At 40.1% G+C, this 17,528-nt stretch overlaps 1 protein-coding gene across 1 annotated transcript in view; it reads right to left on the bottom strand.

Moving 5' to 3' along the window:
• PGM5 (phosphoglucomutase 5) overlaps positions 1-17,528 on the bottom strand; it is a 68,586-nt gene that overhangs the window by 13,873 nt on the left and 37,185 nt on the right. Inside the window, exons 7-9 of the mRNA XM_062017756.1 lie at positions 11,776-11,891; positions 2,666-2,801; positions 1,848-2,031 (exon numbers count right to left, since the gene is read on the bottom strand). Coding sequence (XP_061873740.1) covers positions 1,848-2,031; positions 2,666-2,801; positions 11,776-11,891 — 436 coding nt within the window. The remainder of the gene's footprint in view (positions 1-1,847; positions 2,032-2,665; positions 2,802-11,775; positions 11,892-17,528) is intronic.

Genomic DNA, 17,528 nt, shown 5'->3' on the forward strand with positions numbered 1-17,528 from the left:
CATGCCTCAGAAAGAGGCATCTGAATTTACAGTAAGAGCAAGCTATCTGAGGAAAATGGCAGCAGCGGATTGTTGTTTCGTTTGCATAGATCAATATTTCCTCTCTTATTTTAGTATGCCTGGAGAATCCCAATGAGGCTGCAGAGGCATGGAGCTAGGAGTGTGTCCTTGCCAAAAGACAAACTGGTTGAACTGTACTCTCAATAAATATGTGTTTCTCCCTAGGAAAAGACAAGTCTGCCATGCCTGTAATCTTCCACATGATTTCTATATGACAATCTCCTCATATCTTGTTTCAGCAGTTATGTGCACAAAGTAAGTAGTTCAGTGGCAAGTGGGCTCACTATATTTTACAGATGCAATGACAAGGAAACTACAAAGACTCTGAACAGAAGGGCATGACAATTATTTTAATGGCTTGTAGTATTATTGGCTAGGTCTGGTCAGGTCAAGTAATTTACAAACCAGAAACTAGGACAGTAAAAGTTAACATAAAATCAGAACATACTTTAGTATGAGTCATAGAATCATAGAATCACAGTATGGTAGGGGATGGAAGGGACCTTTAAAGATCATCTAGCCCAATCCCCCTGCAGAAGCAGGTCAACCTATCAGGTCAAACAGGAACACGTCCAGGCGGGTCTTGAAGACCTCCAAGGAAGGAGACTCCACAGCCCTTCTGGGAAGCCTGTGCCACTGCTCTGTCACCCTCACAGTAAAAGGGTGGAATATTTCTTATATTTATATTTAAATGGAACTTTTTGTGTTCCAGCTTCATCCCATTACCCCTCGTCCTGTTGCTAGTTACCATCGAATAAAAGGGATGCCCCAACCTCCTGTTACCGATCATTTAGATATTTGTAAATATTAATGAGATCCCCCTTCAGTCTTTTCTTTTCTAGCCCCCGTTCCTGCAGCCTTTCCTTATAAGGAAGACGCTCCAGTCCCCTGAGCATCTTAGTGGCCCTGCACTGGACTCTCTCCAGCACTTCCTTGTCCCTCTTGAGCTGGGGAGCCCAGAACTGGACACAGGACTCCAGATGAAGCCTCATCAGGGCAGAGCAGAGGGGAAGTAGAACCTCTCTCCACCTGCTGGCCACACTCTTCTTGATGCATCCCAGGATGCCATTGGCCTTCTTAGCCAGGAGAGCACATTGCTGGCTCATTCGTATTCAAAATGTCTGAATATACATTGACATCTGGTAAAACTACAAGATCAGCTTTCAATGTGTCATGAATTTCGAAACACTCAAGGCTCAGTTTGAAATGCAGTCTTTGACAGCCAAGGAATTTCATTATGAACACGGCCCACAGCCCAGAAGGAACAAAGAAACAGTTATTTGGGCTAGAGAGGTCAAGCATACCCATATGGGGTACAACCCACTACATTATTTTTCATGCTAAATAGACTGTACTTTAATCATGCAAATCAAGTGGGTCACCAAGAACAAGAAAATTTTAACTTTATTTTAATGTATAGTAAGTGCAGACTTCAGATAGAAAACAGAAAAGGGGAGGACTTTCCTTCTACATGAACACTTTGTATTATTCAAGAAAGGGAATCCTCCCTATATGTGCCTTGCTGTTCACAGGGAATCCATCTCCTCTTGTATTCTCTGTGATGCTATTGTTTTCCTTTATGCACAGCAAGTGCAAGCTAAAAAAGCAGTGGATTATTTTATCCAGACTGAGTTAATCTTAAGTAGGAAATGCAGCATCTATCAGAGCAAAGTAAACACCATTCTATATATAAATGGAGAGACCTGCCAGCTGAAAGTTAGAAAAAAACACTGTTACAGACAATATGACAGTTGCAAAACTTTCATACTAAATCACTACAGCCATACCTGTCTTTTGGTCACAGTGCCATCCACAGGATCTATGTATTCAAAGCTGTCTGTTCTTTCCACGCTGTAGATATTGTTACCCACAGCAAACTGCTGATGGCTGAATGATTTGTCAGTGATCAAAGCTTCTATGTCTCTCATTATGAAATATGCTGTTCTGGGTTCCAGTGCTTCATAATCAAACCTTGCACATACATTAAAAAAACCCCAAAAAAAGCAGAACCAAGAAGTCAGTCTCCTACAGTCGAGAAAATAGTTTTCACAGAATTCCATATACTCACAATTAGCAATTTACTGCTTACGTCAAACATCTGAGGTGGCACACTGAAGTCCTGATTGCATATTAACAAGCATACACATGCAAGTCCTGTGCAATCTGACAGTTATTAAATGTTCAGATCTTTGGAGGAGTTCTCCTGAATTAAAAGTAGGCATAGTTCCAGTTCTCACTAAAACACTGTCATACGGAAGCACATATGGAAATGCCAACGTAAACCTTGCTGGGATTTCCATTTTTTTTCAATATCTTGTAATTAGCTATGCCTAGAGATCTTTCTGCCATTACATATCAGAACATACAATTACTCGTATTTTAGATGTGACACACACAAGCTGCTCCTTCCATAAGTAACTTTTGCTGCCACTCAGTCATCAGAAATAAATTGTCTATAGAACAGTGGCAATCTGGTATACTTTCATTCTGTGGACATAGCAAATGTACACCTAAGTGCAGTTAAGAATAGGTAAACAAGACATGGTTGTAGCAGAATTGTCCTACCAATACGCAAGTTCCTGTGCCTTTTGCTTATTTTTCTTACCTGCAGTAATAGTGACGGCCAAATTTTGCCCAGTGATCCCTGACAATCTCCTCCACACTCTGCTTTCGAGCTGCTAGGATTGAAAGCCAAACTAGCACAGCCCACAGTCCATCTTTCTCTCGAAGGTGATCAGACCCTAAGAAGTATATGTAAAACACATTGTTTGGTATCACTGAAAATCAGAAAACAAGGTGAAGAGTCTGGGCAAATGTCTCATTTAACCTTGTATGTCACGTAACAGTTATCAACAGTACTACCTCAGCAACTCTGACATCTTCCAGTTAACCAAAACTAATATTTAAAATTAGTGATTTACTTATATATGACAACGTCTGTAAACTAAGGTTAAATCAAAAGATGTACAAGTATGTGAATAGAAATAGTACTAGCTGGAAAACATTTTTAATTATGACTCCTGTTCATTGACATACAGGGTGTTTTCACATCGCTGGTGCAGCTTCACAGACTTGGGCTAGAAATGCAAATCCTTGATCATAAACCAAACTGTTCTGAATTATGGGAGCCAAGTTCTAGAGCATCTTCTTATATCTGCAGATGTTCATAAGCTGTGGAGAAAGAATTTTCACATTCTATGAAAAACAAAGAATTCCTGAATGTTCATGACCTCCCATTAGGACAAAGAAGAAGAGTCTGAAAAAATGTGTTCTGGAAAAAAAACCCCAGCAAACCAACAAAGTAGAGAATAACACTTTTTTTCCCTTTCCATATTTCTCCACACCTCAGTGGTAAAGACATTTGGATGCTCAGGTATAAATTCCTTCCTAGGTTTGTATTTCATAGAATCACAGAATGGTAGAGGTTGGAAGGGACCTCTAGAGATCATCTAGTCCAATCTCCCAGCTAAAGCACCTTGATCAGGTCACACAAGAATGTATCCAGGAGGGTTTGGAAACCTCTAGAGAAGGAGACTCCACACTCTCCCTGCGCAGCCTGTGCCAGGGCTCCCTCAGCCTCAAAGTGAAGTAAGTTTTTCCTCATGTTTAAATCGAACTTTTTTTTTCACACAGAATCACAGAATCTTAAGGGTTGGAAGAGACTTTGAAAGATCATCTAGTCCAACCCCCCTGCCAGAGTAGGACCACCTAGAGTAGATGTCATGGTTTAGCAAGGAGCCGCTTTTGCTTGGTAACAGGGGAAAGGGGTTGCAGTGAAGACCTGGTAAAGAGTTCTCAGGCTCTCCTCCACCTCTTGAGCTCAGACCCACCTCCAGTCCAGCTGGGCCAATCTGACATCTCTGCCATCACTATTTAAGGACGGGAATTTGAAGTGCTTGGGAGGAGGTGTAAGAATGGTACAAGATGGACGTGACCATGCGGACCCCACAGTCAGAGAAGGAGAAAGGAAGGAAAAGTGACAGACCGGAGACCCCTCTGCAACACGTGGTGAGAACACAGTTGTGCCCCGAAACCCATGGAGGGTAATGGCAGGACTGAGCGCCACCAGCAGCTCTGGGTGAGTGCACCCAGACAGGCGAGAGACTCTATGAGGAGGTGGCCATGGCGCAGGCCATGCTGAAGAGCCTGTGGGCTGCAGAGTAGAGCCACATGAGAGGCGGAGAGGAGTTGCAGCCTTTAGGATGAACAGACATTGGAACTGCTTCTGAGTCTTTCCATCTCCTCCTTGAGTTCAACCACCAGGCTAAGCAGATCATTACCATTCTTCCCATTACCCCTTGTCCTATCACTGGACACTACGGAAAAAAGTGATGCCCCATCCTCTTGACATACATCTTTCAAATACTTGCAAGTATTAATGAGATCCCTCCTCAATCTCTTCCAGATTGAACAGTCCCAGTTCCCACAGCCTTTCCTCATAAGGAAGATGCTCCAGCCCCCTGATCATCTTGGTGGCCCTGTGCTGGACTCTCTTCAGTTCTCTGTCCTTCTTGAGCTGAGGAGCCCAGAACTGGACACAGAACTCCAGATGAGGCCTCACCAGGGCAGAATAGATGGGGAAGAGAATCTCCCTTGACCTGCTGGCCACACTCTTCTTGATGCATCCCAGGATGCCATTGGCCTTCTTGGCCACAAGGGCACATTGCTGGCTCATGGCTAGTTTACTGTTAACCAGGACTCCCAGGTCTCCCTACGCAGAGCTGCTCTCCAGCAGGTCAACATCGAGCCTGTACTGTATGTATTTACAAAGAGAAAATGATCCAGCTATGAAGACAACAATTCTGGAATACTTCACAGGATTTAGGACATACTCTCAGCTATGGAAGACTGTTTCATTGGAAGGTTATGAGTCATCTCAGGAAGTGCCCTCTCCTTTTAAATAATTTAGAGTAAGCTTTTGTGGTAATATGTATCTAGCCCAGATTACAAAAAAAATCACATGGAAGCATCTATAAGAAGTAACACAAAGAAAGATACAAGATATCTGATGCACAATAGATGTTGATGACAACTACATAAGCTTATAGCCTCAAGAAACTTGAAGAGACATCAAATATGTGGCCTTTGCTCCGGCATAATACTATATTTGGTTGAAGTTTGCTAACTGCAGTCTTATCATTTTCTATCTAGTCACACATTACTGGAACCTTGAGTACAAAGCAAGTGCAGCAATTCACAAGCTTAATTTCCTCTATCTACCTACTGATCAATGAGGCAACCAATTGGACTATCTGTGCCCTTAGAATATACTTAGCAAAATCCTCCAGAGAGGAATCTAAAAAGTCTTAGGTTAAAAATATCTTCCCCCTTTAAACACAAAAATCTTGTGCTTTGCAGTGCTGTGGTTGTACATAAGAGCCTGCAAGATCTACACAGTTAAAACAGCTGTGTTCTCCTACCAGCACAAGACGTGGTTCCCATAACATAAATTGATGCACTGAAGCTGTTAATCCTATAAAAAAACTGTCAACAGAAAATTAAGGACATAAAAGGAAAACAGCAAGATGTGCAGACAGCCACTGTGATTCATAGTGATTCATAGTTCAGCCTTGATGTCCATCTTCCAGTCACTGCAGCTGCCTAGGGCTTGCAGTCCCTCCTCTTGGGAGAGAGCAACAGTCATGGTAGGAGCTGCTACTCAGAGATACTTGCTCAGAGCCCATTGCCCTGGGCTTGCCACAACTCTGCCTTCAGCTCAGTCTTCTCATGCAATGTTCAAACCTGCAGGTGCAGACTTCTAACATCTCAAATCTAACAATAAGCAAGTTAACTATGAGGGAGTTAACTAAATGAAAATTACTATTTCAGCACAATCAGAGTTGTATAGGAATCATTGCTTAAGATTTGTTAAGAGGAAGGAGACATACCTACAAGTTAGGTAAGGCAGAAAACTACTGTAGATGGGTTTAAGAGCCAAGACAGCTGGTAACATCCCATTGCATTTGAAAAGCAGCTGTCATTACAGCAGGAATACTTCCTTTCTGCTACTTTTTATCTGCCTTGATCTGTAACACCTAAGCTTTCTGCAACAAGAGCAGTCTCTTACTACAATAGCCAGAGCTATGGGCTAGTAATCAGGGCTGGTGCACCAGGAGCTGCTGTAGGAAGACTGATCCAGAGTCCTGGCTGCTGTGAAAGTGCAGAGTGCCAATTAATCAGAAGAAAAAGGGCAGGGTTATTTATGAGCTCTCATAGCTTTGCAAACAGCTTTAGATAAGAAATGAAACCAGATGTCCCTCTACAGGAAGTCAGCCCTTTCTGTGCCCCTGTTGCCAATAACAGGCTAGATCAGCTGAAGGATGCCTTCCACAGAAACAGCAGCATTGTGGCCTGTGGATAACAAAGTCTGCTCACTCCATAGGCAGGGCAGGTGGCATGGTCATGAGCCTTGTTATTGTAGCCAGAGTCTGTTCCCAGGTAATGGTGCAGGTTTCTGCCACTGCCACCAAAAGACAGACCTAGAATAAAGCTGTCACTTTCCACCAGTGTCCATCATTCCTCTGGCAGCAGCAGGGAAAGTCATCAGGTCACCACAGGGGCTGGGTGCTCCTCCAGCAGCCAGGGCCCATCCCAGCCCCAACCATGAGTACAGCAGCTGAGGGGCACCAGGACAATCCCAGCACTGGGCACTCAATACCACCCTGGGGACTGGCCAGGCAGAGGCCAAGCCAGGGTGTGGGACCATAGCTAGGGCTGGGTCGAGGGGCCCATGGCCAGGAAGGGTAGGGCTGTGGGGAACTGGAGACTGGCCTTGATGCAGCTTCACTGGGGCAGGAGCTGGCAGCCCTAGATGCTGACATCTGGGGTCCTGGGCCATGGCCAAGGCGGTGGAGCCCCAAGGTAATAGCAAGCTCATCCCACCATGGCTGTTCTTTCTCAAGCTGCTTGCCTCTCCTTCAGCCACTCATCCTTAACACTAAAAAATTCAATTTCACTTGAAAAGCCCTCTCTTTGGCTGATACTACCAGCAACTTAAATGGATTAACTGTCTCAACATGTACCAGGAAGGAGCAAGAGACAGAGTACTGTGCTAAACACTTCAGTGCTTTGTCCCAGTGTAAACGATCATTTATTTTCCTCTTCTGTAATGCTCTGCAGACTGTAGGCCAAGAAATCACGCAGTGAAAGGCACCACATTCATTCAGCAGAATGGTCTATACATCATGATATCTGTGCAACAGTCCAAACTGAACACCAAAGAAGAGATCAGCTTTGATTTCACAAGCACTCTGAGTAAGCTGAACTGAACAAAAATGGTCAGTGAAACATGAACAGAAGAATATTTGGAAAGCTCTCTGTTATGCTCTGAGCCTTAAATTCATAAATTTGTATGAAGAAGAATGAGTGTATACATGTATCATTCTTTTGATCCATTTAGCAGCCTTAGCATGTGCTGTGTCCTTCTGTGTCCTTCAGGAGGACACACAGGTTGTTGCTTTTCTGGAAGAAAGCAATTCAGAAGCAAAAATCTAGATGACAAAGCTGGAAAAAAACCAATTGTTCCAGAATCAAGTGCCAGCAATTAAAACCATAAACCTGATGTAAGTACAGGGACAAGAATCCTGTGCCCAAAAAGTGTCTCAGTTTTGTATTCTTAACAGCAAGGAAACTGACAAATGGGATTTCTAAGAACTTGTTTATTCCATCTCTTTTATTTCACCAGTCTATCCATCAACTGGGTTGCTACATGCGCATACCATTTTTCTAATTATTGCCCTTCTTTCTCTCAGCAGATTAAAATCTGTTACTGCAGTTCTCATGGTTAACTCTGTTTTTCACCTACTCTAACGTTGTCTGTAGGTATCTTTTTTCTCTTTCTCATTTATTCTTACTGCTCAGTTGACATGGTAAAAAATCTAGAGAGGGAGTCCATTTCTGCTGTTTCAGTTCAACTTTGCTTTATAGGTTCAATATCTACTGCTGTGGATCTGCGGAGGCAGAGTTGCCCTGTGCAAAGGGATCAAGATAAAAGGGACCTCCGAGGTATGTATTCTGGAGATTGAAACACCAACAGTCCTCTTAGCTTGCTAAAGCTTCTCAGCAATCTCAGGATAATCCTCAGTGATACTTCCAGTGGAAACGTCCAAGGCAGAAATTAACTCCTGACTCTGTTTAATGAGCTGAAGCAGAAAGAATCAACAAAACAGAGGAACCGACAAATATTTTTCTGATTATCCCATTACATTTAATTTCCCATCAGTACGGGAAATTAAAACTGAAATTACCTTGTCAACTTTTTCTTTTAGTTACTTTTTCACATATTTCTCCACATAACAGTAGCAAATGTTATTTTTTTACCACTGCAATAGTCAATTGCTATGGTTGGACCCAGAGTAAAGAATCTGGGAAAAATTCTCAGAGTCTGTTCCCATTCACAAAGTAGTACTTGGCCTAAACAGGCTTAAACTGAAGTAAAGTCCTGAGAGGCAGTAGTGTGAGAACAAAAGTAAGATCATGCAAAAATGTTCATAAATTATTTTTCTGACAATGCAAAGCTGTTTGGCATGCAAGTTGTCTTCAACATGTCAAACTGCATGTATTTAAGATTTCCAATTTTGACAGAGACAGTGAGCTCTGAGGGTCGTATGCATGCAGAAAATGTAATTGCTTTTCCCTCAACTAGTCACCTCTGTTTAGCACATTCCATTCTGCAAATGTGACTTTGAAAATCAAAAATCTGGCTGAAGCAAGTGTACAAATTCACAGTACATTCTTTTGTTTGCACACACTTTGAGTCTTACAAATTTCTTACCCATTAATCTGAAACTTGATGATACTTCAGGCAAATAGAGATCTAGGGATATTCTAATCTGTTCCTTTTTTCAAGTTAAAAAGATTATTTTAGATTTATGCTACTGTAACAGATACTACCATAACACTCATAAGGCTTTCATTCTTTTCAGCAGCAGCACATTTCTATATCCTCCACTAGTTCTTCTGCGTAATCTTGCAGGAGAAGGCAGCTGATATTAACAGCATCTGGAAATTCGGATATGAAGCATGCAAATTTATGAAAGATGTAGCTATTACTGAAGTGGCTCAAACTGCTGAAAAATAAATCAGCCACACGGCTCTCCTAATCCTGATTAATAGTTTGCTGATGAAATTTGGAAACTAATTGCTGTTGCTGACACCTTCTATGCACTGTGTCCCATGATTACTCATCAAACCAGAAAACTACCAACCTCATTTGACAAGCTCCCCACACTGCTACAAAAATGGAAGAAGTTTTTAAAGCACTGGTTGAGCTCCAAGATCAGCTGCCAGAAAACAAGTCTGGGAAACACAGCCCTATGGGATGTTTTCAAAATCTTTTTTTCCTTTTATAGCAGAAAAATTGCTTTTATTTACTTGCCAGAATAAAACCCCTTATGTTATAAAACCAGGGCTCTGTATTATTTGGAAATTCCAGCTGGGCTGGATTACCTGGGTACACAAGCCATTGGTCTCCAGTGCTGTTCAGTTAGCTTGATGACTGAATGTAGATCTGTAGAATTCCCTTTTCTTACACAGAACAGCAAGTTTCCAACTCTAATCAGCTATATGGTATTTCTTTAAATATTCCATGCTGAAAGCTAAAATGACAAGTTTCAGTTCTCTAAACAGATGTAAGTGAGGGAAAAGATGTAAAATTCATTAAAATATGCAATACTGGCAGAGACTTGTGAAGGTCATGCAACTTAGGACATTACTAAAACATTTGCAATGAGGTAAATATTTATTGCTAAAAGCAGCTTGCATTACTAAAGTATTGGTCATCTACAGGCCAGACTGTGTCTTACAAATAAACCTACTGACTGGCATATGAGACATTTTCAGACAGCTTCATTGAAGTGAGAGATAATAAAGAAACTGAGGCAGGGAGAATCAAACTTCAGGCACCACAGTCATTGCATAAATGCCCTGTAGGCACTGTCAAGGATTCATTTACATAGCAACTACACACACACTGAGGAACTTAAACCCAGTTCTCAAAATGCCTGGATGACCATGGGATTGAATCTTGAGGGTTCAGATTAGCCTTTAGATAGCATTCTGCACTGATGCACTGGATGCATAAAAATGCTCATCTGACCAGAACATGCCAAGATGCACAGATTAAATACTGCTATAGAGCAGCTCCCCATGCTGGCCCGGAATTTTGTTCAAGCACCTTTAGAATCCCCAAGAGGCAGAATTTGTCAGGATTGTGAGGAATTAATGATAGGGTAGGAGAATCAGATTACACAGGAACACAGAGAGTACTAGGAATGCAGAGAGTGGTCTGAGGTCAGGAGACAGAAGCTGCAAAATTCGAAAAAGACAATAGTTACAAAGTCCAATTGCTAGGATCCTACAGAAGGATAAGGAAAGAAGTCAAGTGTAAGAACAGAAAGAAGTTAGACAAATTATCTTGCCTATGCAGAAGATCAAACTCTGGATGGACTGGATGATCTCTACAGGTCCACTCCAACCTCTGTGATTCTTCAGCATGATGATAAGGACAGGATTTTTTTCCAAAACCAAACCCACATTTGCACAGATTTACAGACTACATATTTTAATTGTTTGCTCTAATGCCTCTTGTCAGTACTTAATTCATGAGGGCTCAGATTTGTCTTTCATTCTGCATTCTGTTGTTTGAATGGTTCTTCTGAGGTTTGAATACATAGGGAAATGGTTTGTATTCTGTGGTTTGAATACATAGGGAAAACACAGATGCAGACAAGTAACTGAACTTTTTGTAATGATGACTTTATCTGATTTTTGGTAATTATGATGTTCCAAAAAGGGATGCCTGCAACAGGTTTGGTTAGACGTATCATTAGACACATTAGAAACGTTAGACACTGGAACTAGTCAGACTTTTCTGCATTATGATCAAGCCACAGGAGTGACAGGCATCTCCAAAAGCTGTCTGGACAGTGATTAGATTGCTTATGGCTTCTGAATGTCCATCTTGCACATTTTTCATACATGAAGGTACTGGACAGCAGACTTGCAAGAAGACCCTCAAGATGGGAATAACTGGTTGTTCCAGAACAAGACAGAGTTAATTTGTCAATTCTTTTGGCTTTGACTTTAGGCACCCAGGAAAATTAAAAGATGTCATTAAAAGTTGTAATGGGTCTGGGATGGTAGTGATTTTCCACAGCAGCTCCTGCAGTGCTGTGCTTACTGTTGGTATCGATATTATGAATACTGCTCACACAGCATCAGGGCTGTCCCTCCAGCATTCCTTGCCCCACCTTCACCAATAGCTGTGGGTGAGCACGATCTTGGGAGGGACCATGGCCAGAACAGCTGACCCAGGCTGACCAAGGAGATATTCCATACCATATGATGTCAGCTCAGTAATAGAAACTGGGGGAGAGGAGCAGGAAGGGGAGGCGAGATTCATTTCTGGCCTTCCAAAAGCAATCACTACGTGTACCGAAGCCCAGCTTCTCAGCAGGTGGCCGGACATCGCTGCTGATGGGAAGTAGAGAGTAACAGCTTTATCTGCTTTTTTGCTTTTCTTCCCGCATGTGCGGCTTTGCTACTTCTTTATTAAAGTGCTTTTATCTCAACCCAAGAGACTCTCATCTTGTTTTCTCCCCTTCCCTGGCTTGCTGAGGAGGTGGGGGATAGAGCGGTGTGGTGGACACCTGGCATCCAGCCAGGCTCAAACTACCGCAAAAGTCTGTGAAACTTTTTTTGGTATGTATTACTTACCTGTGCCAAAACTTTCTTCTCCACAAAGTGAGCAACGTCCAGAATCCATGAGATTGGAAAAATATCTCCATCCTGTTGGTGTCTCATACACAGGAACCTTCATTACTTTTGCCACTCTGGAAAAGACATAATGAAATATCATAGGATTAAGATACATAGGACCTGTCATCAGTCAAGAAGATTCTAGGTGTTGCCACATCTCCTGACTGCTGAGCTATAAGTCAAAAAAAAAAAATCCAAAACTTCAAAACCAAACCAAGCCAAACCAGACCAACATCACTGTTCAAAACCAATCCTTGTCTCTGAACCTGATTCAACCAGAACCCAGGTATATTCATACACATAAATATTCATAAATGCAGTCTTTTGGAAAACATTGGACTCAATGAGCTTTACCAGTATCTCTCGTTACTGAGCAAGAAACAGGTATATCTAGAGATACAGAGTTTTGTTATGCTAATGCTTTAATGAAAGTTAAAGTATCATGTTGAAGTACTCTCCTTTACAGAACATGTAGCTACTAACATCAACATGTTTGAAAGATACTTTCACTTCTCCTCATGTGTTTAAATCCAAGACAATACAGAAAGATTTCCATGATGCAGCATCTCCTCTTAAAAAGCCTTCCCAGTCTCAACCTGAGTCTGAACTTACTTCCTCTGTCTACTCCAACACACCTGTATGAAATACTGACTGACCTAAATAAACTGCTATATAAGGGGAAGTGCTTTCCATTCCCCAGGTTCTTAACTAGTAATTATTGCTGTTATAAACCATAATGAAAAAAATCCTCTCTTGAACTAAAAAACGAGAAAGAAGGAAAAAAAAAACCTCTAAGGAACCTGCTACCAAACCAGGATTTGTGCAGAATAAATTTTACCATTTTTCTTCTTTATAATTATATTAGTTTTCATTGTGTGCCTAGGATTTTCACACCCAGGTGAGTTTTAGTATGAAAAGTAAGTCTTTACATACTGTCAAGCAATCTAACTAACTAAAAAAGACCTTATGATCTCCTTAGGATTGCCGCAGCAATCACACCTAACATTTCCTAAATTCCATCCCCACAGAATAATACTTGACATGAGATAATTTACATAACTTTAACTGCAGCCAAGCCCAGGCACAGCAGATCAATCAAAACAGGATTCAACACAATATTAACACAATACTTAACACAATCTACCTAGAAGTCACGTATCAAAGCAAAAACAGTCACCTCAGAGGATCAATAGAGAGATACCTGTCTTCAGATAGACCATCACTCTTTCCTAAAGTAGGTGCAAAGATGGAATGAACTGTCCAAATATGCAAATGCTCAGCCTTTCAAAACTTAGTACACAAGTGTACCTAAATGACAGTTCAGCCCTTAAGTATTTTCTCTGAAGTCTTCACATTATTAACACTGGTATTAAGTCTCAAAATCCCCTTTCTTTTTCACACGTAATAAATATCCACTGCTATCTAAGTCTCTTCCTATTCAACCTAGGTATTAATTTTTGTAACTACATATTACATCTAAAAACACTGGGTTTAAAATGAAATAAGAATTTCTGATACTTATTTGAAAATTGCTAAAGAAGTACCTGGAGAAAAGTAATATTATCCAACTGTTTAATACTAAACAGAGTTTCTACATCTCCACTCTAGATATAGAGACAAATGCATATATTCCTGTGTTGATATAGCACTACCTACACTAAAGTATTTAGAAATGCTGCTGCATAAGGGAGGCTGTGCAGTGCGGAGCTGAACAGGTTTCTGGCTGGGTGGGCAAAAAATCAAGATCACAGATGGATTTAATCTCTGTGTGACAGTAACTGCAGGCTGGGAACATGAACTTACTGCCAAAAACTGGTGAAAAAAATCAGTGAGAAAACAATAGCAACATACTGCAAGAGCAAAATCAATTCTCTTGAGGTGGCTTACTAATATGGCAAGAGTATTTCTGCTTGCAGAAATGTTTGTGTATCCTGGTACAGTTTTTGGAGAAGGAAATCCTTTTCGTTCCACTTTTCTGTATTCCTCTAGTCTGGGGACAGACAGCCTTGAATGGATCCATCTTGACCAGCTCCAAAGGCTTCCAGGACTTGTAATTGTTTTCAAAGATTTCTGTGCACTGCAAATACAGACTATGATTCTGTTGACGTTGGGGTTACTTTAAACTAAGCCTTTCAAACAAACAAGCAAACAGAATATAAATACATACATACGACGTTTATAGTGAAATATGACAGATTGTTCTTTGCAGTATTTTTAACAGAGACTTTAACCGAGTAAATAAGTAGAACTATACTGAAAAGTAAGCATTCTCTTTTTGTCGCCATTTTAGTGAACTAAAGATCGTCACTCTAAGTCTCAATAAATGCACGATGTGACTTTATGTAAACTATAGACATTTATGGTGACCGACTGCCCCAAAAAACATGAGGGCGGTTCACTCAGGAAGACACAAAAAATTCTCAAAGCTGCACACTTGAAGAAATAATGTGCTGCATCATATCAAGCAAATTACAATGTAAACTACAGGAAAATATCCTCATAGGAAGGAAATTAATATTCTGTAACTGGAAAATTACTAAAATTCAAAACCAGGGAAAACAGATTAAATGAGAGAATGGTGGTGGGGATTTTAAATGTTCCCACATCTACATCTTTCTAATCAAGAAATATGGCTGCTATGACATCAATATAGAGAAAGTTAAGGGGAGAAAAAAAGAAAACAAAAAACCTTAAACTGTCTTAATTTACTAAAACTCTTCTTTTCATTTTACATTCACCAATCTGCTTTCTTGTAGACAAAATGAAGAAAACAGAGGTTTCTGTCACCATTACACCAAGTAGCCATGTTCTTCTTGTTTCAAAGTGCCAGCTGACAAAAGAATAGCATTCTCGGTGGATCTAAATTTTGAAATAGCTACTATGTACTGCTTAAGATTTCCAGTGCTACCAAATGCAGCATATGAGTTTATGACAAGCTTGAAAGATATTAATGAAAAATTTTACTTTGCTAGGCAAATAAATGTTCTGCAACTTGTAATTCTGCAAGAACAATTGCTCGTGAGTTACAGTACGTTTTATCTACAACAAATCACAGATCCATTAATTACAGGCTGTGATGGTTTTATCAATGTACTTTCACAGGCCACTTCATTCAAGTGTGTGTATATAGATATAAACTGTAACTGTAAGATATTTACACAAAGATTTTTAAGTATCTCTTCTTTCTCTACATCTATACTGAAGTTTCTAAATTTGAGGACTTAAAAAAGGAAGGTCAAGTGGTTACAACAGAGATTTTGTTGTCCATATGAGATCTCTTGGCCAGAAAGGATACTACGTCTCTCAGAAAATGAATTTTGGCGATGCAAAGAGTTTACATCTTCCAGAAGTCTCACTCATCAGAGTAACTTTTCTATATCCTTATAAAAAATGCATCAACAAGATAGTGATGCAGTAGTGTCCCTGTAAGGGCAATACCTCAGTCTCTGAGTGGGTGAAAGTGTTAGCTGTCAAAATGCCTGACATGATGGATGCAATATACTTCCAGAGCAATCCAAAAATAAAAAACTGGAAAAAACTAAGCCACAAGAATAGGTTCATTTTGGCTAGCCTATTTGAAATAAAGGCATTCTATTTATGTCTAACAGTGCAGCTGATGTACCTATGTGTCTATGTGCTGTGAGTATGAACTATGTAGAAGGAATACAGTTAACAGTGGACATTCTGGTTCTTGTCACCTCAAATAGTATTCGTGCTTGCCTTCTTTCAGCAGTAAGTGCTCGCTACATCAATGAGATTACACAATAAAATTTCTTCTGTCTGTATGTGGCACTAATTAGCTCTCTCTAGACTGGGAAACAGAGTATTTACACTTGGACCTAAACTGAAAGGCCATCACCTCATTTATTATGCCCATAGGAGAGATATGGGTATTTATGTTCCTGGTGTGCTGAAATACTAATTAAGGGAACAAAATAACACCCACAAAAAAGAGTGTGCTGTACTTTTTGCAATTACACACATAATTTGAAACTATATTTTGTGACTTTAAAAAAAGCAGGAGCAGTTGTTTTCAAATGAGGAGATAACAAAGTGAGTTCAGTTAAGAATATAAATTATTGTAGGGTTAAATAGTTAAATTTACCCTCTGATTGTTATTTTTATTCTCACATTTTTATTTTAAACAGCCAGCCCCACATGCCCACTTATTATTAAAACATAAAAAGAACACATACAAAGCAATCATGATAAGTACTTTGAGTTGTTTCACTGATAGAAAATAAAGTTATTGGAGAGTTTACCACCAAAACAGAACAGTTAAGTCAACTCTTGAACTCTACAGTAAGTCTCACCAAAGCAGTAGCTGGCCAGTTCTTAATAAAAATAATAATGAACATAATAGTTAACTTCATACTGAAGATGGTATTTTTTAAAATTTCCTGGCCAAAAGAAAAAAAAAGTCAAAGCTAATTCTAAAATTTCTCCTGAAAGCCTTAACAGACTAATGTGGAAAACTTAAAAATATTATCCTGCTTTAACTGTGTACAAAGATAACCTTCCATTGGAAAACAAAATGTTTCTTTTAAAAGGTTAAAGCATACCCTTAGAACACTTTTATTTCATTTTTGCACAGATAGGCTAATAAAAGTCAGTACTGAGGTTATCTCCTGGTTACTGTGGTTTTGCAGTAGGAAATCACCACTGACTTAAGCAGAATTACCCTGACTTACACTAACAAAAGTCAGAGGGAAGTTATTCCCTATTCTCTACAACACCAAAAAAGTCACGATTAATATACACCATTCAGATACAACAAATGCACTGCAGCAAGCTGACTTTCTTGTGCAGTGGAACTTTTAAAACTTCTGAGAACAGATCAGCCAGTCTAACAAATTTACCCTTCCAAAGTTGGGAGCTTGTTCACCACAAAGATAAAGGTCACAGCTTGGGGTGAGGGTCTTTCTTTGACAGGTCTCACAAACTACTGCAAATGATGGGCTAGAGGTTTGCATCACAGGTGAAATGCTGGACAGAGTGAGCTGCAGCATTGTATTAATTCTGGAGTCTTAACTTTGAGAAGAGAGAGATGTAAAAGAAAAAAATCACTAAAGCAGCTATTGTATGTCCTTGTCTCTTGTTTTCCAGCACCTGTAGGTATCAGTTGCATGTGTGAAAGACAAGCACAGACACTTGGGTAAGCAGGCTTCAAAACACAGACTGGTGTTTCACAGACACTTTTTTTTCAATCCTACTCCTCTTTGTGGACCCATCTCGGAGATAGACAAGGTCTTGTAATTTAGAGAGCAAGAAGCCCCATTCTGTAGGAAGCCAAGCACTCTCAGACTCTCAGGCCCTATGAAACAAGAACTGAAGGAATTTGTGGGACAGACATGCAGGCCACCCAAGACATTGTGTGTCACAGCAGCATTTTGCAAGAGATAAATCCTCTGTAATTGTTTCTTTCAGAGTTATTGTCTATAAAGGAAAAAGGTTTCATACTGGGTCTTCTAGACCTTTACTTAGCCACTGAAGTACACTTATCTAAAATCCAGCTGACAAAAGGCTCATTTGATGTAACGCCTGAAGCATATTTTATTTTAAAGACAAGACTATGGTTTGAGACTAAGAAAATCGATATTTCTTCCCACTTCTGTAGTCTTTCTTCATACAAATGAAAAATATCTCAAGTATGGATCTGCATTTGATTTATCAAAAAAATAATTTCCATAGCTGAAAGTAAGTCTTCATAC

This window comes from Colius striatus, chromosome Z (genome assembly GCF_028858725.1).
Source record: "Colius striatus isolate bColStr4 chromosome Z, bColStr4.1.hap1, whole genome shotgun sequence".
Taxonomy (NCBI): Eukaryota; Metazoa; Chordata; class Aves; order Coliiformes; family Coliidae; genus Colius; species Colius striatus.